Source organism: Talaromyces marneffei, chromosome 6 (assembly GCF_009556855.1).
Source record: "Talaromyces marneffei chromosome 6, complete sequence".
In the NCBI taxonomy this organism is placed as follows: Eukaryota; Fungi; Ascomycota; class Eurotiomycetes; order Eurotiales; family Trichocomaceae; genus Talaromyces; species Talaromyces marneffei.
This window is the reverse complement of record NC_072353.1, coordinates 868,910-888,480: the sequence shown is the minus strand read 5'-3', so window position 1 is coordinate 888,480 and position 19,571 is coordinate 868,910. Positions and strand designations below refer to the sequence as shown.

Below are 19,571 nucleotides of genomic sequence, written 5' to 3'. Positions count from 1 at the left end.
AATCGAATTCATAACCCTGTTATCCACCTTCCCTTATGAGCTTAGATGGGTTTTCTTTATCAGTCACGTCTGGGGGTGATTTCCAGCCTCAAGCTCTACTACTCTGTAGTAGTAAGAATGTAACCGCGAATTCTGACGGGACACCCAGGTGTGCGCACGAGCCAGCCTTAATAATAATTGCTTCGAAGGTGCAGGCGCGCTACTCGCTCCTTCTCAAAGTCCCCTGAACCGACCATCTTTGCTTCCTTGCATTTCATGTCTTTCAATAATCCAACCTTTTTACAGATTTACTGTCCATGAAATGTCGTGCACCTTTGCCGCAGATAGGGCCTTTGGTCCTGCGGTATCTTCTTGCAGAAGGGTATTCGATTTTACCTTATTCTTCGAGGAGCTTTTTTTCGCCCTACTTCCTTCTAGCTTGCTTCTGATTGGATCTGCCGTTCGCCTCTCTGTGTTGGTCCAAAGGCCGGTGCTAGGCACTCGAAGTCTTTTGTATTTCCTGAAGTTGGTATGTAATGAGTTTACCTCGAGCTGGTATACAATGAGCCATTGACCGCGAGTCCACATCGAGCAATATCCAGTAACCAGTGAACAGGTTGCTGCTACCATATTTGCCGTGCTTGAGCTTCTTGCGCTCGTCTTCATCAGTACTGATCATGGCGAAACGACGCACATTTCTATTCCTGCGGCCGTTTTATCGTTCCTCGCTTCACTGGCTATCGTAATTCTCTCCCATTACGAGCATACAAGATCTCATCGCCCATCATTTCTTCTTGCCTTCTACTTATGCCTCACGGTCCTATTACGCTCGGTTATGGCTCGAACCTATTGGTCCTTGGAGACATATCGTACCGTGGCGTCAATTGCTATCGCAGCTTTGATTGTGCAAATAGTTATGGCAGTTCTTGAAAATGGTGGGAAAACAGCAAACTTCCACCGAAGCGCATACCGAGAAAAGATCCAAAGAAGAGACTGCTGGATTTGTCAGTCGGAGCCTATTTATATGGCTTAATCTCCTGCTCTGGACGGGTTATCGACGTGCACTGACCGCGCTGGATCTACAGCCAATTGATCCAAATTTATATTCATCACGGTTAAGCGTGAGATTTGCGTCAATATCCGCCTTGAGCGCCAGTAAGTGTACCTAAAGCTATGAAATACCTTGGCTGACTCGACGCTATCCTCAATCTCAGCGTCCTCTTTCGGTCTGCCTGGTCGGACTTTATTGTCACTGGGCCGTTACCTTCTTTTTCCGATTTTTCCTCGACTGTGTCTAACAGGGTTTACTTTTGCTCAGCCATTTATCACTACTGCTCTTATCCGGTACCTATCGGACAGTACGGAATCTAAGAATGATGGATATGGATTGATGGGGGCTTCGCTGCTTGTCTACGGAGGCATTGCGGTAAATATCTCGTCCTTCCAAGCATCCTAAATTCTGAACTCATACCCTGGTGTAGGTCTCAAACAGTCGGTACTCCCACCTGACGTACAAGTCGATCACTATCATTCGAGGCGGCTTGGTGGATGCGGTCTTTGATAAAGTGTTACGTCTTCGCGAAGACAAGGAAATGGAGTCCAGAGCCTTGACTCTCACCATCAATGACGTGCAGCGCATTTCCTCATCATTGACATATCTACACGAGCTATGGGCCGGATTACTAGAAACAGGACTAGCTACCTGGCTGCTGTGGCGACAAGTAGGCCCCTCATGCTTGACTGTACTTGGGTTAGCATTAGGTATGTTCATGAGCAATCTCTAGATTTTTCCAAGCTCTGACAGCATAATATAGTGAGTACTGCAATATCCACATACATCGGTAAGTCAACGGGCAAGCAGCAACAGAAATGGATGGCAGCTACAGAGAAGAGAATAGCAACCACCAGAAAAATGTTATCCTCTCTTAAAGCAATAAAAACGACAGGGTCCGAGCAGCGAGTCAGCTCTACGATTCAAACACTTCGAGTTAGAGAGTTTGCTGCGTCAAAGATGTTTCGGGCGCTTCTGGTTGGCAGTGTTCTGTCATGTGAGTGAATGGATTCCGAATAATCGACGATGACGGGCTACACTAATCCAGAAATCAGCCTATACTACATTGACACTATCCCCTGTTTTTGTATTCGGCGCATACATTGGAACCATGTTGTCTTATCAGCAAAATCTGGATCCCTCGAGGCTTTTTAGCTCTTTGATCCTCATCAGCCTCTTAGCAACGCCATTGATCCGTATTCTGCAGATGCTTCCTTCTTTAGGCGCCGCGAAGGGTTGTTTTGAGCGTCTAGACACATTTCTTCAGAGACCAGAGAGATCGGATTTTCGACAGATTCCTCCCACCGCTGTATGTTCCGATGGAGTGACCGCGGGGGCTAATATAATAACTGAGAAAGGCCTCCATCAGTCCAAACCGTCACAGGATATTGCGGTTTCGATCAAGAATGCCGACTTTGGCTGGACCACCGAAGCATATCTACATGATGTATCCTTGAAAGTATTGAAGGGTGACCACGTAGTTATCACTGGTGGTACAGGCTCTGGAAAATCGCTCTTGATGAAAGCATTATTGGGTGAAGTCGAATTCATGGCTGGTACTGTACGTGTTAGCAGTGCTCGCATTGGTTACTGTGGTCAAAGTATTTGGCTGGAAAACGCCTTGATGCTTGACAATGCATTTCGTTGTGCATCCGATAGCGAAGAGTGGCGTCACAAAATTCTTGATGCTTGTGCTTTGACCGAGTTGCTAAATACATCCGACTCTGGTGAGACAATTGGTAGTGGAGGGATCTGTTTAAGTGGCGGCGAGCGCCAGAGACTGGTATTTCTCTCAACTTGCATTCATTGTTCGCAATTCATGACTCACTAAACTCAACAAAATAGGGATTGGCCAGGACTATTGCACAACGGCCTGATATTATCATTCTCGATGATGTCTTTAGCGCTTTAGACAAAAAGACGGTTAAGCATATTCGAGAACGACTATTTGGGCCCAATGGGCTTTTACGCTTACTTCAAGTTACTATTATTGAGACCACTCAAGACCGTATGTTCCTGTCTTCTAATTTGTCCTCTTCAGTGAATCACTTCTAATTTCTCTTCTAGAACGCTGGGCGACAATGGCAGACCAAGTCTTCCGGATTGACAAGTCTGGTGGCCTTTCCCAATGCGAACGCGACGTTGCGGTTGTTGAAACGATGTCTAGCAAAGGAGATATCGAAGCCGGAGAAACGGTGATTACTAATACTATCAATGTACGTCAAACCAAGCCGGCGAGAATCGACTCTTCCGAAGAGGCCTCCCGTGTAAAGGATCGGACTGTATATCGCACCTACTTCGGCGCAATTGGACTCAAAAACCTTTCTGTCTTCGTTTTATTTGGTCTGGCGTTTGCGTTCTGTATAAAATTTCCCGGTGAGCGTCATCATAGAAGCAAATCCACGGGTACTCAGCGAACTAACTCGAATAGATATCTGGGCACAATGGTGGTCTGAAGATGACCAGTCGTCACAGAAGGTTGGCTACTGGCTTGGTATGTATGCCATGCTCCAGACTTTGCCGCTTATCATGTTATGTATATGGTTGGGGTTGGTAACTATCTATTTATAGCCAATTTCTCTATCTGCTAACACTCCGCTAGACATCTTCTTCTGCAAATTGTCCCTTCTTCCGGCGTAGGGCTTCATCTGCAATTATTAAAAACGGTCTTGAATGCAACATTTCGTTTCGTCAGTAGCACAGATAGTGGGGACTTGCTTAATCGATTCAACCAAGACCTTATGATGATCGACATGTCTTTACCACTGAATCTTTTCAACACTATTGCGGAACTTTTGACTTGCGTGATTCAAGTCGTGCTGGTGGCGGTGGCGGCAGTCTATGCTCTGGCTGTCCTGCCGGCTTTAACAACTGCTCTATATCTTATTCAGCATTTCTACCTCCGTACATCAAAACAGCTTCGGCAGCACGAATTGCAGTCAAAAGCGAGTTTACAGACAAAGCTCATGGAGACTTGCGCAGGCCTTGTAACGATCCGCGCTCACCAATGGCAGAGCACTTTCAGGAGCGAGTTTCGTGAGCATCTCGATAGGTCACAAGAACCGATCTACCTACTTTACGCAGTACAGTGCTGGCTACAGCTTACTTTGGATCTTGTTGTGACGGCTCTATCCGTGACTGTGGTGGGTGTGGCCTTGGGGATCAAAGACAAAACCAGTCTCGGGGCTATCGGCGTGGCATTCCTAAACTTGACTACACTTGGACAAACTATGACAAATTTACTGACGTCGTGGACCTCACTGGAGGTTTCTCTTGGAGCCATTGCCCGAATCGAGGAGTTTAAAAAACACACTCCGCAGGAGACAGATACAACATCTCAGATTGACGTGCCTTTGTCTTGGCCTGAATCAGGCGAGATTAAATTTGAAGATACCAGCTCTAGTTATGCGTCAGCCGTGGAGCAGTCCAGTTGGAACATAGATGGCATCAATTTGACCATTCATCCAGGAGAGAAGGTTGCCATCTGCGGCCGCAGTGGTTCCGGGAAATCTACGTTGATACTTACGTTGCTTTCGCTCATGGAAAATCGGAAAGGAACCATCATGATTGATGATATCGACATTTCTCGCCTCAAACCATCCCTTCTACGATCACGATTCCATGTGATTTCACAAGATACTTATATTCATGGCGATACCGTTCGAGATCCATTTGATCCAAAGGGCACTTCGAGCAATGATAAAATTTGGTCCACTCTCGAAGATTGCTCACTTAAACAGAAGATCGAAACATCGGGTGGCCTTGACACCCCTTTAACAGACATATCGCTTTCTGCGGGTGAGATGCAATTGTTTGCGCTGGCTCGGACGATTCTCAACGCAGAACAGAGCCCTGGTGGTATTGTTCTCTTTGATGAAGCTACAAGCAGGTGAGCTCCCACGATTTATTCGCCTCAATATTGACTATACCGGTATACCTTGTTGCTGACCCAATTTTCCACACTAGTATTGATGTCGAAACCGAGACCAAGATCATGCGCTTGATCAGGGAGAGACTGAAAGAAAAAACCGTCCTTTCCATTTTACATCGACTAGAAACGGCTTTAGAATATGATAGAGTGTTGGTCATGGACCAGGGTAGAGTTATTCATTCAGGAACCCCCGGGGAGGTAGTACTGGAGGCAGATCTTTTCTCTGCGTTGAGGGGTCAGAGTGGGATGTGACGTGTTAACGTCAGACTTGTAGAGAGATATGTACATGTATTTTTAGTTCCTGCAGTGTTTCAATCCCAACTACGTGATTATATTAAACAATAGTACCTGCAGTCTCTGTCAAAAGTTTACGCCAAACGGCTTGAAAAGCACACCACACCAAAATTGTACATGATATTATTTCTCAATTACATATATTCTCACCAGAAACCTCTATAATGAAATTTCATATTATTATTATTTGGGATAAGCGCTATATTCTATCAATTTTCAAGTGTTTTATTCGTAGACTACGGAAATTAAACTATATAGATTAGAATATAAATTTCTTTATATTATTCCGAAAATATAACTATAACAGCCTACGTGGTGCTACTAAAATGTGAGTTGAGTTGGGATAAGTTGGGGAATTCCGTTGTTCGGTACCTATGGTGTAAAATAACAAATTCCGGCAATGGGGGTGACCGTAGGTAACTAGCAAACCCCAAGTAATCCCGCGAAATGTCGCAGCCGGGCAGATAACGCGGATAGCAAGCGGTCTTGGCACGACGTGGACCCCATATAGCCTAGTTATATGGGGGCCACCCCTAGTTGAGAAATATTACCAGAAATCTGCATTTGTAGCCGTACGCGCTAGTCCTCGTACAAGAACATACCAATGCCCATATTTACCCAGGCAGGCGGTCAAGGAGGCGGTCAGTTTCCGCAAGAGACCGATAAGATAATCATTTGCCCGTCCGAATTCCCAACAATAATCAATGCCGTCGCCCCTATCCCTCGTACAAGCCCTATTTAAATTGGTCTCGGGCTTTATTACTTGAATATGGAGTCCTTTTCAAATGGCCTGTTGGCTGAGCACGACTGGCAGCTAGAGCTACACGCGAAGGTACAGCTGCACAGTCAAAAGGTAGCGAACCGGATCCAGAAGAACCGGCCAGCGGCGACCACCAGGCAGTACGATTCCAGACAAAAAGAATTCATTGATTTCTGCCTGAAAGAAGGCTTTCCCGACGGGCAAATTGTTACTGAAAAGAAATTGGTCTATTTTCTAGATCACTATGTCATTAACCGTCCGATTCGACCATCACGATACTCCAGAAATCGTATGGATAACCAGGGCTCAGCCGTTGTGCAGACTCTCGGACTACCATCTGTAAAGGCTTATGCCAGTGCCATTGTTGATCTTTGGAGATTCCAGCAATCGCTTGGTACGAATCCCTACCCTAATCCACGGGGTCATCTAGTTGGAGCTATGATCAAAAACCACCAATTCAATGAGACTCAACGGAAGCGGACTCAATTCACAGACCAAGGCTTCAATACTTTACAGGATGGCTACATAGCAGAAAATATCAGAGTAATCATACGATACTGCTGGGCAGGATGGCTCTCTGAGCAAACAAGAGACCAGAAACCCTAGGCGCAAGAGGCCTATCTTCGTACAATAGTGGATTTCTTATTCGGCCATAATATGCTTCTCCGTGGTAAAGATCGGCGCCATCTGGAACTGGCAGATCTATTCACACTTTATATAGACGAAGGGCCAATCCCATGTTAGCCAATGATTCTGATGAAGCTTAATAGCAAGATAAATTAATTCGGCCGGCTTAAATATATAGGAGTCATACGATACAAAGATCCTCTTCTGTGTACGATCTGTCATACCGCTTTCTATCTTTTCCTTCGATAGGAGATCATGTATAAGCCGGTACCGCGGTTTTGTCAAAGGTAGCAGTGGTATAAGTTTGTCTTATTTAGAGGATCTGACTCTAAGCACTCCTTTTTGTACGAAACTCAATTGAAATGGATTAATCTAGTGTTTCAAAGCATTGGATTAAATTCAAAAAAGAAGACTCATTCTGGACGGTCCGGTGGTGCAAGGTATGCGGAATTACAGGGTGTGGACGAAAATTCAATCTGAAGAGCTGGGCATTAGAACTAGGATAGTATGAGTAATTGCTATCTTTCAGAGCTTCCTTATTTATTTATTCGTACACTTACTGGATTCAAGCCTACAGATCAAGGTAATTATTATCTGCCACGAGCTGCAATCGAACCTCCGGAGACCCTCGTACGAGCTCTCTGGCCATGGATTGATTAGTGGCTTGCTTGGTTTTCCTCGTCCGAGCCCAATCTGGTAGAATTGAGTCAGCTAGATCTGCCTCCATTACCTCCCCTTGTTCAATAAGGGGTTGAGAAATGTGATCAGGATGATCTAGCTACTTAAAGCTTTCTTAAGCTTCTTAGCTCTTTTTATACTGTTATTATATAGGATGTAGTCTTTTTACAATAAGAATTCCTAGATTATTTAATATGGACTCATCCTCTCTTCCAACGCTCTAATTTTCAACACTTTAGTCAACAAATAATTGATCTTATCCGTATAAGTGAAATACCTCATGAAATCAAACTTCGCTAAACTATCCCTCTTGTGGCTGATTGTATAATAGCTATTAGGGAGAATCTAGAGCATATTATACAACTAAATTATTAACAAACATAGTACTCAATTCACACTATACAGTCTCAGATAGATCAGCTATTTTCTGGAGAGATTACCTTCACTGCAAGGCTCACTGGCTCGGATGAAAAAACTAGAACGCCTGATAATGCTTCTTCTTAGTCTACTATACAAAATACAGCATATACTGCAGTGCAATCACTCCTCTAAGTTACTCCTAATCCCATACCAAACCACCCTCCAGATATTCCTTCATCCAACGAGCCGTCAGGGTCTCCTCCTTTCTACTGGATGTCTCGTATGATACAGACCGTACGAGAACTTTGGGAGGAGTGGCATGTTGGTATTCATGGCAATCCATCTATCCAGTCGCTCGAGAACTCGTACGGATGTCGTTGGAGATCAGATAACAAGGAACGCGTCTTCTTCAGCTGTAGGAAGGACATCATTAACTGGATACAGGCTCGAGTCTCTAAAGGCATTCTTTTAGTTGACGCAATAGACGAGGTTGAACTCATACGAAGAAACTCACAGAGGACGCTGTATCAACTGCAGGCATTATTGAAAAAAGGTGTATAACACTCCCCAGGGCTAGAGTCAAATGCGAATGGGGTTATATTTAAAATCTTTGCTCATATAAAAGAGAGATAGCCTAACATATAAGTTAATTACTGTAGTTATCGAAGGCCAAGTTAGCCTTACATAATTGTGTGTAGATGTCACGGATCTGGATCCACCTTAGTTAAACAGCGTTGTGTCGAGATACGTTAGGCTTGGTTGAACCACACAAAGGTTCCTTGATAGTTGCCGATAGAGTGGCTCGAGTAAACGAAGTGACAATAGTCGAAGTGGTGTCTGGAAGTCTTAAACGTAACTAAGATAGAAGAGATCCCCCGTACAGGCTGGTGCCCGTACGAGTTAGAATGCCTTGCTGACTCTCACTGTTCAGAGTCTAATATCAAGTGACTTAGATTAAAGAGCTATGAAGAACTAAATCATGTTGGTAAAAGAGTGTCCTTATATATCCAGTCCTCCTCTCTCTGTATATCATATATCATATACTTTATACTTGTATCGTGGTATTCAATATTAAGTATATGATATGTTTGTCCAATCACATTTCCTTGTAAGATATACTCTGTATCTTATCGTTTCTTAGCGTATTTCGGTATATCTTTCGTCACGTGATTCTGTTAGTTCGATCTTTCTGGTTTGCTGTATGCGTCGTTGTCCTCCAATCATTCCTTGTTCCTTCTTGCTTATATCGAGTGGCTCATGCAGGTTTTTTAGTTCGTAACAGGAGAACTGTGCGCGCTATTTTAGTGAGGAGGTCTCTTGGCAAATCTTTGTAATGAGGACTGGTTGATATCCAATGAGAGCAGCTGAGTGAATTTATGCGCTGCAATAACCGTATCCGGGATAGCCGTAAAATAACGTCTGTCACAATTGTTTTCTAGGCATCACTGTCGCCCCTTAATGTAAACTCAGCCCACCATACATCCATTGCTCGTCCGTGAGGGCAATTCTGTTTTTCTAGTTTCTTCATGGCGTTTTTTAACATTGGAACATAAGAAAGAATTTCTGTCTCTTGTTCCAGATTCAATCCCGAAGCAAGAACCTTACTTCTGAAGTTATTGCCTGCGGCATCTGAGCTTCATTAGCAGCAGTGAATGTATATTCCGCCACATAAACTTTGATAATCCCTGCATGGGCTAGTGTTTGAAACAAGTCTCGCACGCTATCAAGGGTGGGGAAATACATTAAGCTTTGCAGAAGACAAGCCCCGTCATAGACTCTCGCAACTGCTGGTTTCATGTTGGTGAAGAAAGATGGTACATCAGATTGACGGAAAGAAATGTGTGGTCCAAGGGAGGACTTTAAGATGTATGAATGGGATTCAGCCACAGTGAATGGCGTTCCGTATTCGGGCTGAGCAGGGTCGAGCGCCGTGATGTGGCCCTGTGACGAAACTGCCAGAGCGAGAGCAAGAGATGATTCACCTTGGCCGCAGCCAATATCTAGGAGATGTTGCCCAGCTTGAATCGACCAGGTATCAACGATAGTGAGGCGGTTTTGAAAGCGCGGGATATAAAATTCAGCGTCTAGAGAAGGCTCACGAAGACAACTTGACAGGAGAAGGTCAAGAGGTGATTGTGTGACAGCCATACTGTAGTTGAATCTATAATTAATGAATCTCGTATATTCCTTGTTAAAAATGAAGTCAAGGTTCCTCGTAGCACTTCGGGCTTTGCCGGTATATAAATTGCTCACAGCGACTGGTGTACGATACATGTAAGAACACGTTCTTTGGCGCGCGCCTTATCAGACAAGCGCTATCATCGCCTAATACCTAGATCACTCAAACATTTACAAATCGGACTTCGGAGATTTGAATTGGAATACAGGTTCACATCTTTTACAAAGTGTCTACGTGTACTACTCGACAGAAACCTTTAAACATAGCTTTTTATTGCAACTAGCTCAGGGGACATTCAACCTCGGGAGACTCCGAAATGTCTAAACAAAGATGAACGGAGAAACATTCCCGCAAGAGTTTAGTGTTGTTGATTCCTAGTGGAATTCCAATTCCAGAACCAGTCACAAAGCCCTTTCCAAAATTCCGATGTCCCTGATAGAGTGGTTGAAATTGATTGAGGCCCTCTCATCAGATCTTGAACGCAAGATAAAGACTGGGAAAACCCGTAGGTCGCTGCCGTGCGCCAAATTGTAGGGAGGCGTAGAAAGTTTTCTGTAGTATAGAATAAACGGCAATCTGCATAGTCATTGATGAACTGTAGTGGAACATTATCGGCTTGTATGCGAAAAGCGCTGCGAAAATTTAGACCACTTCGACTCTGACGATTGAATCGGATGGAGAACGACTTGGCATCAGATGGTAGGAGAGTATTGAACCGATTCAGCTCTTCTATGGAGAGAATCGAAGTTTCATTGTTCGCCTTTTGTGCAATTTTGAAGGCATGACTGATATATCTATAGGCTTTGTCCAATGACCATCTTTCCCCTCCTTTTGTGCCACCAACAGCTTGCATCTGCCTATATTGAGGTCGTCCTCCAAATACCACGGTGCGCACACCGTGTAATCTCATTTCCTCCACAAACATAGCGCAGGTGGAGGCGCAGAAGCCGTTTGAAACATGCCTCAGTTAGCCGAATCGTCGAAAGTATGAGTAAAACGTAAGCATTACTATGATAATGTTCTTTGGAGCAAAAGCCCCCGTTCCTCCGGTTGTATCAGGTCCCGATTGTTGCAACTCCATGGACCTGTTTGTTTCCAGCCTTTGACTAAAATTGAATCTTGCATGTAGAGTAGACATGTTGCTGTTCATAACCTGATGAGGGCCGTACAGATCACCCCAAGATTGAAAATTGCTCCGCTGGTCTGGACTCACCATCCACTGAGCCACAAGAGAAGGGTCAAAATCCATATCTGCAGTAGCATCCATTTCCACCGTACGGTTGTAAACTCTACCCATGAGATCAACCAATTCTGTTGCTCGAAACCTAGTCGTCGTATAAATGGGTTTGTCCGGAAAGAAAATGCTTGCGAGTCGAAAGCCTTGGATCAAATCTCCACCCCCATTACTTGAGACATCCACTATCATTCGTATCTTGCGATCGGAAACAGCGCGTTGTATGAATATTGCGGCGGTTTCAGAAATCGTTGTTACATTAGGTGATTTGGTATCGAGCTTGGTCGATTGAAATGTCGGAAGCTGTAAAACGGCGACATCATCAAGACCGATACCATCGAGATAATACCCAAACATCAAGTTATCGTAATGTCCCATGATGGGAGGCGATTTGATGGTCGGTTCTTTGTATTTCGGGGGAATGGCTGGGGAGTCATGGACGGCGTTTGCTGGTAATGTTGCGTCACAAAATGCTTCATATAGCGAGCCTCCAGCGGTATGGTTCATCTTTCCTGATGCTGTTGGCCATGTTGCCGTAATTTCGAGAGACCTAGTACTGCCGTTGGCAAATTGTAGTAAAAAAGTGGCTGCTCCTGGCCACATCCCTTTATTTCTTGCCCAATCGCCGAGGGGCCACTGTTGTGAGATGGCAGCAACTGGGTCTGGAAAAAGGCGATTATACCTTGTCTTCACGTTAGAAAATGCCGCTGTTCAGATTCACAGCCAGATAATATTCCATATTCAATATAATATGACTTTGCTGACTCACCTAGCGTCCGGATCATGAGCATCGATGCCTAACGCAGCGTGAGCCTCAAGGTAGTCCGTGGCGTCTATGCCGTTAATCTTAACGACAGCCGATACTATATGATTACCCGCGTTCTTTAGCTGTGCATCTGCTATAGTGACAAATACAATTAGAGTGCGATCATCTTGGTAATTGCGTTGAAAATCTTGGACTTGCACCATGTGTAGATTTTAGGCAGCTGTAGTCCATCTTCCGACACTGAGACCAAGGGGTTATCATGCTCAAATATCATGATACTCTGAGAACATAAGTCAATTCTGAGATGCCCATCGTAGCCTTGAAGAATTGTGTTCTGGATGCTTCGATCGAAGTCGAATTGATTATCGTAAACTCCTTGTCCCACCTTTCGACGAATTTGGGTTAATTCTCCCACGAGGTCAATTGCAGGAGATGCATACTCAGACGGTGGTTCTGCAGCATCAATTCTGGTCAATATATAGGTAAATCTTCTAGGGCATTTGAATAGTCCCGAGGTCATCAGGTACATACCTCGAAGCATATCAAGTGTCGAATGGAGTTGTAGATATTTCAAGTACTCATCAATGAACTGTTGCGCTTGACGCGGATAAAAAGGCATTGAGCGTAGACAGTTGTAGGCCTCTCGGCCTGGGATTCCACGAAAGTCTCCATTGCCTTTGAAACCGTCAGTGATTCTCCTGGAGTCCTGATATATGTAAATTCTGGAATAAAACTGACCTCCATTCGTCTCTCATGAGGCGAACGATTTTGCAATGATAGTACAGGCACTAGGGCACTCTGAAGAATTGTCACTAGCTACTGGTTGCGGTGTCGCTATACTACAAAATAAGAATATGTATTTTAAAGGGTTCCAGTATTTCATCCGTCGATACTGAAACATGGTTTTTACCACGTCTCGTGGCTATGCTTGGTGTGCAATTGTTGAGCTTGTAAGTCAAGTCCGATTATCAAGATTGAATTGTCTGATCAGTATGTATACATGAACATTTCAAAAGGACGAATAGGCGGGTGTTCCTAGGGCGAGGCGCCAAATTGTTCTTGTAAATTCAGCATGACAGCAAACACGTACGGTAACTAAGGGATGTGCTGCTAACTATTTGAGATTTCAGAACCTACCCTCTTTCAAGTGACACGCCATTCTGGAAATCTGCTTTTTCACAACCCGTCAAGACATTACATTCTGAGATACTTGTGATCATGATGGATTCGTACCGGCCTGTCAAGGAAATTGATTACTTCCCCCCTGAATCCCAGGATCTCTTAAAGGAGTACAGTCCAACAATTTCAAATAGAGATGAGCGTGGTGAAAGTATACCTCGCAATCTCGTATCGGCTGGATTAGGGCTTGTAGGCTGCTTGGAGTTGATATTTCTACTAATCTTCCTTCTCCGTGATGGAGAGCACAACCGCTTTCCGACCCTATTAGGGGAGTTGAATGGAATTGTCCCCGAATGTGAGTGACAAATACTGTTCTTTCTTCGTTGATGGTCAACACTAAAATCATAGGACGCAGTCCCTCCTAAACCTGTTCTATTTCGACCCGATCCTCTAGCCACCTCCGATCATGTTACTGTTCATTCAATCAACGCAACGGAAGAGAATTGGTTAAAATATATGCCTAGTTGAGTAGTCACTCCTTAAAATCAAGGTCACATTGCTAACATAAACTTCGATAACAGAGGGAAATGGGTTTGTGATTTTGAATGATAACAAGAAATATCAACTCCCGCCCCCAATGGAAAAGTCTGGCGAACAAATATACTCCCTGGCTGTTACTCATCAGCTCCATTGTTTGGTATATCTTAGCATTTTTCCTATCACCTTTGTACTCCATTTCATTGCTCCTGATCTGACCTCGCTTAGTATTCGATTATGCGGACATTTGACGAGTTCATTGGAGGAAACCATGTTGACTCAGAGAAGCATGAGTATAAACATATTGATCATTGCTTCCGGTACTTGCGTCAGTCGTTGCTATGCTGTGGGGGACACTGCTTTTGAAGGACAAGATCCGAATACCACACTGCCGGGTAGTAAAAAAGAGAGGGTTAGGGAGATGAGGGAGGGGCATGACTTTGAGGGTGAGAGGCTGTAAAATACACATAGTAACTAATCCATAAAAATAGATCGTTATCAGATTGTTCTGTGCTGGGGACTTTGCTTGCACTGGAATCGAAAAGCTAACCCCGGATTAGGGTTAGGGCACGATGTGGCATCTTTCAATTCCTTATAGAAATGATGATTTAGATCGGCTCCGTTCCTCAATCACATTATGAAATGGCTATAGTAGCCTACAGATATCTAGAAGGTTAAGTCCAACCTCGCTCGTCCCTGTTCATACCACATGGGTAGATCTCATGTTGTGTCATGCAATGTTCGGAGAAAAGCGATGCAACCTGAATGCGACAGTACGACTGGGCAAGACAACAATCCCGTCAGCAGATAGACATGTGTAATTACCGCGTAGTCTAAATTCTCATAGAGATGTAAGCCTAAGTAGTTACCTAGGTATTCTTAGATATCGCTTCAAGAAATGCATCCCAATGCTTGCTAAACTCCGGGGTAAAGACAGTGCGGTACTCCGTAGATACGTAATAGGTACCTATATCTCCACAGTGATAAAAAGGGGAGTCCGTCGTGCCGGAATTGCACGACTTCATTGGTCTTGTTTTCCCACCACGGCGCCGATCTCAGACGACGAAGTCTCCGGTTGATTTCCTTTCCTGCTTTCAGCTCTCCGACGACCAGGGAGGGCTCTAGTGAGGTCAACCTGGTCGTCGAGGTCCGGCGAGGCGCGGATTCTTTATTGTATGATATGCTCCACATTCTTATCACTATGCACCCTGATTGGCTGTAAGCTCGTCATAGAGTCCGCCACTGACCAACAAGGACAGATGGCAAGATTTTGTAAGCAAACTCGACAACATCATTGCTGACTGGCAATGCTTAATTGTTCGCTCTTCTTCATTTGTAATTACTTTCCTTTCTGTTAGGATTCAATGCATGCTGGATCACTTGCGTTTTTTCTTCAATCTCAAAACTGCCTTCGGCCTGTGGCGTCATCTCGATCTTTAGTTTCCTACGGACGTGCATACGGGCTATATAGATGGTGGTGGGAAGTGCAAAAATGAAGTCTTCTGCGAAGACGTTCTTTCTAGCCGCATTTCTGCTGAGTGTACCAGCTCATGCGGCCGTCGACAAGTCAACGGAATCATCACCATTTGCGCCAAACCTCTGTGCTGTAAGCAATCCATGTCAATCCTCAACCGGAATGCTAACATACTGATTTGGGTTTCACTAGATTGACACTAAATCCACTGTTTCCGATACCTGCGCGTCGTACGCAACGATAGACTCACTCAACAAGGAAATCCACCCTCTCCTCAAATCCGTGACTCGCGACAACGACTTTTTCTCATACTATCGACTCAACCTGTACAATAAAGCGTGCCCATTCTGGGAAGATGAGTACAGCTTGTGTGGAAATATTGCCTGTGCGGTAAATACAATCGATTCAGAGGAGGACTTGCCGCCGGTATGGCGGATCGAGGAACTCAGTAAACTCGAAGGACCGCGCGCCCATCACCCCGGAAAACAACAACAGAAGGAACGCCCCAGCGAGAGACCATTACAAGGTGGACTGGGTGATAGCGTTGGAGAGAGCTGTGTCCTTGAATATGATGACGAATGCGACGAACGAGATTACTGTGTTCCCGAGGATGAGGGGGCATTGGCGAAAGGTGACTATGTCAGTTTGGTGGACAACCCGGAACGATTCACTGGCTATGCCGGCCAAGGTTCCCATCAAGTCTGGGATGCAATCTACCGCGAGAACTGTTTTGTAAAACCACCGTCCTCCCCATCTTCACAATTGGCTCCTCTGCATGGTATGCAAATTCAGGCTGCCAATGATTTCCGCAACGTTCTCCAAAGGGAACAGCCACAACCACAGCCTGACGATGAGTGTCTTGAGAAGCGAGTGTTCCATCGCGTTATTAGCGGTATGCATGCTTCGATCTCGACTCATCTCTGCTGGGAATATCTCAACCAGACTACAAACGAGTGGGGCCCGAATGTGCAATGCTACAAAGATCGCTTACACAACCATCCAGAACGTATCTCGAATTTGTACTTCAACTACGCTCTTGTCTCGCGGGCTGTTGCAAAGTTAAATAATTACCTCAAAAAATACAAATTCTGCTCCTTCGACCCTGAGCAAGATTTGGCCACGAGGAAGCAGGTATTGTCACTTACCGAGAAGCTGAACAGCCAACCGCCCATTTTCGATGAAGCTGTCATGTTTCAAGACGAACATGCGATGGACTTGAAAGAAGATTTCCGCAACCGTTTCCGTAACGTCAGTCGTTTGATGGACTGTATTGGCTGTGACAAGTGCCGTTTATGGGGCAAGCTACAGGTCAACGGATACGGAACGGCCCTCAAGGTGTTATTCGACTACGATGAAACCAAAGAATCCGATAACCCGCCATTGCGTCGCACCGAGTTGGTCGCGCTTATGAACACATTTGCTCGTATTTCCAACAGTATCGCTGCCGTGCACAGTTTCCGGCAGGCCGTTGAATCCGGCCACGAAGATCATCTTGTGATTTACCCCGAAGTCTCATCCTCACCCTTCCCCGCCAAAGTTCGCGATTCCGATAAAGTGATTCGGTACTACAAGGATGGTATCTCGAATTTGTATATCGCGGAAAACGACGATGATTACGGCTATGACGACGAGGAGACTCTTCCATGGGAACGACCCCGAGAAGCCGAATCTATTTCGGAGGCTTTTATACAGGAATGGACGATGTTCTGGGATACCTTTGTGTGGGTTCTGAGGAGTTGGATGACGATACCCCGTGTTTTGTAAGTCATTCCGCTCGGTGTCTCTCTTCTTGATATGCCTCTAACATTTCTCCAGATGGCAACTTGTTGTCTTCGAATCCAATCGATTATGGAACTACTGGCTCGGATTGCCGGTTCCACCGCGACAATGGAAGATCCAGATTCCTCGTCCGCCGCCACGTGATGAATTGTAATTGCACTAGAATTGTCGCATAGATTTATGGCGTTACGGGCGATCAAGATATAATATTTGCATAGCGTTGCTGTAGATTAATTAAGTGAAGTCTTTACTTTTTATCAAATTATCAGCCTTATTAGAACTATTATATCTCTCGTCGTCATTGCATGTGGTTGTAACTACCTAGGTATTATAGCATTGATATTAATATTAATAACCACTATAGTTACCTCATGACTTAGTTATTTAATTAGTTACACAGCTCTTCATCATTCCTACTGTTGGCTATCTCGGCAAGGTCACAGTCACTAAACTAATCATCCTCGGCAACCTCGGCGCATATGCTTCTGGGGTCATCGCCAGCCAATCACGTTGTCAGTTTTTGTCTCCGCTCTGCTCCCCGCCAAGACCAGTCGTCTTCTCTCCAGCGTCCATCTCAACTTTGAGGCGACCGTTATCATCATACTCATTCAACGACATCTCCCCTCCCCAAAACCTCGATCCATCGCCCACAGTCGCATCGCGGGACTGCTCTGCCGGCCAGAGACTCTTCTCACTCGACAGATCCCTCAGAATACCGATGCAAGTTGAATTATAAGAAAGCCGGCAACGCACTCTCATGGCGTCTGTATCGCCACCTAAGCCGTGGGAGAGGGCTGCCGCTGGGGCAGGAACTGGTAAGAACTACACTCGTCGCTTTAAACCATGAACTTACTAACAATGATTGCACAGCATTACCTACCTCCGCTCCCAGTACCTCCACCATGACTTCTACACCCACAGCGGCGCCCGCCGCCGCAACCATAACTGGATCTTCACCCTCAACATCAACCAACTCTACCACACCTAGCCTCCCCTCTCGACCCGACACTCTCAACGCAGTCGTCAACCGGACAGCATCTACATACTCCCCTTACGGTGCCAACAGATTCGGCGCAAGTCCCTACAGCACATATGGCGGGTACGGCGCCTACTCATCACCATATTCACGCTTCGGCTCAATGTACGGTGGCATGGGAGGTTATGGCGGCATGTACGGCGGTATGGGCGGGATGTATCCAGGGATGCCTGGCGATCCCAATGATCCGAATAGTTTGACCAATTCGTTCAGCCAAAGTACCGCCGCTACGTTTCAGATGATTGAGAGTATCGTGGGTGCTTTTGGCGGGTTTGCGCAAATGCTGGAGAGTACTTATATGGCTACACATAGTTCGTTTTTTGGTGAGTTTCCTTTTCTTGCTTTGGGGTACGACACATTTGCTGACTATTTCTAGCGATGGTATCTGTGGCCGAACAATTCGGCAACCTCCGTAATACATTAGGCTCCGTGCTGGGCATCTTCACATTGATACGATGGTTCAGAACATTAATGGCGAAACTAACCGGCCGTCCACTACCAGCTGATGCGACAGCGCTTACTCCATCTGCATTTTCTGCGTTTTTAAACGGTCGATCTGCGCCAGCCACATTACCGGATGGCGGCCCTGCTCCTGCTCGACCTTCCCGCAAGCCATTTTTTATGTTCATTCTCGCTGTCTTTGGTTTGCCTTACTTAATGGGCAAACTTATCCGTTCTCTGGCTCGTTCCCAGGAAGAGGAAGCCCGTCGCCAGCAAGCGGTCATGGGCGCCAATGGAGAATTACAAAACGCACCTCTCGATCCCTCAAAACTAGACTTTTGCCGCGTGTTATATGATTATACCCCTGACGCCCAGAACACAGCCGGAATCGACCTCGCCGTGAAGAAGGGTGACATAGTCGCCGTCATCAGCAAATCAGACCCAATGGGCAATCCTTCTGAATGGTGGCGATGCCGTGCCCGCGACGGCGGCGTGGGTTACTTACCCAGTCCATATCTTGAAACTATCCAACGACGACCGGCACAAGCCGCCATCACCGCAGGCCCTGCCGCCAGCGCTCCAGGAAGTCGTACCAGCACAATGACCAAAGGCGACAGCGGCCTTGCCCAGGATACTAAACCAGTGTTATCTGGTAAGATGGGAGATATCGCTGCCGAGAGTTTCCAAAAGAGCGCTTTTAATAGTTCATAAATCGACTTCTTTTGGTCGTGTCATGATGTATTTTGTCTTGCTTTTCTGGGGTTTCATTGTATTTCCACAATTTTGTTTCTCTAACTTCATGGGATGGTCTTTGGAAAGAGCGAGTTTAATCAGTATTCTTTTATATATCCATATTTCAAATTTTTGACTATCATCTATCTATTAAACTTGTTCCAGCTATGGGTGGAAATTAGTTGACGAGAACCAATTTCAAGATCATGATTGAATGTCGATAAAAGTGATTGTGATATCTACGTATCTGGTCATCGGTTGTAACATTGAATTTCTGCCGTTTTCGGAAATATTTTTTTGCAAAGCGAATTTGTTCGGTGATCGTGTGTCGACGACGGTCAGAACGGCGTCAGTCATTTTCCTGACGTGCAACGTAGACACTTGCTCGGTATGAGTAATATTTCTCAGCTCCGCAAATACGGAAATCAGGGATGATGCACTGATTCCAAGTTACGAGGGCTTACTTGCATATTAAATGGTCCATATATCTGAGATACACTTGCATAAGATTACTCACGGACTTCCTAGTTTTCTCAATGGCTCAGTTCAACTTGCGTCAATGCATCATAGGTATACATACATATGTGATATATG

At 45.3% G+C, this 19,571-nt stretch overlaps 6 protein-coding genes across 6 annotated transcripts; 4 read left to right on the top strand and 2 right to left on the bottom strand.

Moving 5' to 3' along the window:
* Positions 1-301: 301 nt before the first annotated feature.
* EYB26_007825 (uncharacterized protein) lies at positions 302-5,213 on the top strand (the record flags this gene model as incomplete). Its single annotated transcript, XM_054267085.1, has 12 exons — positions 302-508; positions 596-721; positions 894-1,134; positions 1,194-1,405; positions 1,461-1,740; positions 1,794-2,027; positions 2,086-2,813; positions 2,876-3,038; positions 3,098-3,406; positions 3,462-3,579; positions 3,633-4,919; positions 4,997-5,213. The coding sequence occupies 12 exons, from the start codon at positions 302-304 to the stop codon at positions 5,211-5,213; spliced, it is 4,122 nt and encodes a 1,373-aa protein (XP_054123060.1).
* Positions 5,214-6,024: 811 nt separating this feature from the next.
* Positions 6,025-6,621, top strand: EYB26_007824 (uncharacterized protein; the record flags this gene model as incomplete). The annotated part of the gene is made up of 1 exon (XM_054267084.1): positions 6,025-6,621. The coding sequence occupies one exon, from the start codon at positions 6,025-6,027 to the stop codon at positions 6,619-6,621; it is 597 nt and encodes a 198-aa protein (XP_054123059.1).
* A 2,640-nt stretch (positions 6,622-9,261) lies between these two features.
* On the bottom strand, positions 9,262-9,828 carry EYB26_007823 (uncharacterized protein; the record flags this gene model as incomplete). Its single annotated transcript, XM_054267083.1, has 1 exon — positions 9,262-9,828. One exon carries the CDS (start codon positions 9,826-9,828, stop codon positions 9,262-9,264), a length of 567 nt encoding a protein of 188 aa, XP_054123058.1.
* Positions 9,829-10,826: 998 nt separating this feature from the next.
* EYB26_007822 (uncharacterized protein) lies at positions 10,827-12,062 on the bottom strand (the record flags this gene model as incomplete). Its single annotated transcript, XM_054267082.1, has 2 exons — positions 10,827-11,775; positions 11,863-12,062. 2 exons carry the CDS (start codon positions 12,060-12,062, stop codon positions 10,827-10,829), a joined length of 1,149 nt encoding a protein of 382 aa, XP_054123057.1.
* Positions 12,063-15,007: 2,945 nt separating this feature from the next.
* On the top strand, positions 15,008-16,922 carry EYB26_007821 (uncharacterized protein; the record flags this gene model as incomplete). Its single annotated transcript, XM_054267081.1, has 3 exons — positions 15,008-15,121; positions 15,182-16,749; positions 16,805-16,922. 3 exons carry the CDS (start codon positions 15,008-15,010, stop codon positions 16,920-16,922), a joined length of 1,800 nt encoding a protein of 599 aa, XP_054123056.1.
* Positions 16,923-17,525: 603 nt separating this feature from the next.
* Positions 17,526-18,956, top strand: EYB26_007820 (uncharacterized protein; the record flags this gene model as incomplete). Its single annotated transcript, XM_054267080.1, has 3 exons — positions 17,526-17,583; positions 17,639-18,127; positions 18,181-18,956. The coding sequence occupies 3 exons, from the start codon at positions 17,526-17,528 to the stop codon at positions 18,954-18,956; spliced, it is 1,323 nt and encodes a 440-aa protein (XP_054123055.1).
* Between the last annotated feature and the right edge of the window lie 615 nt (positions 18,957-19,571).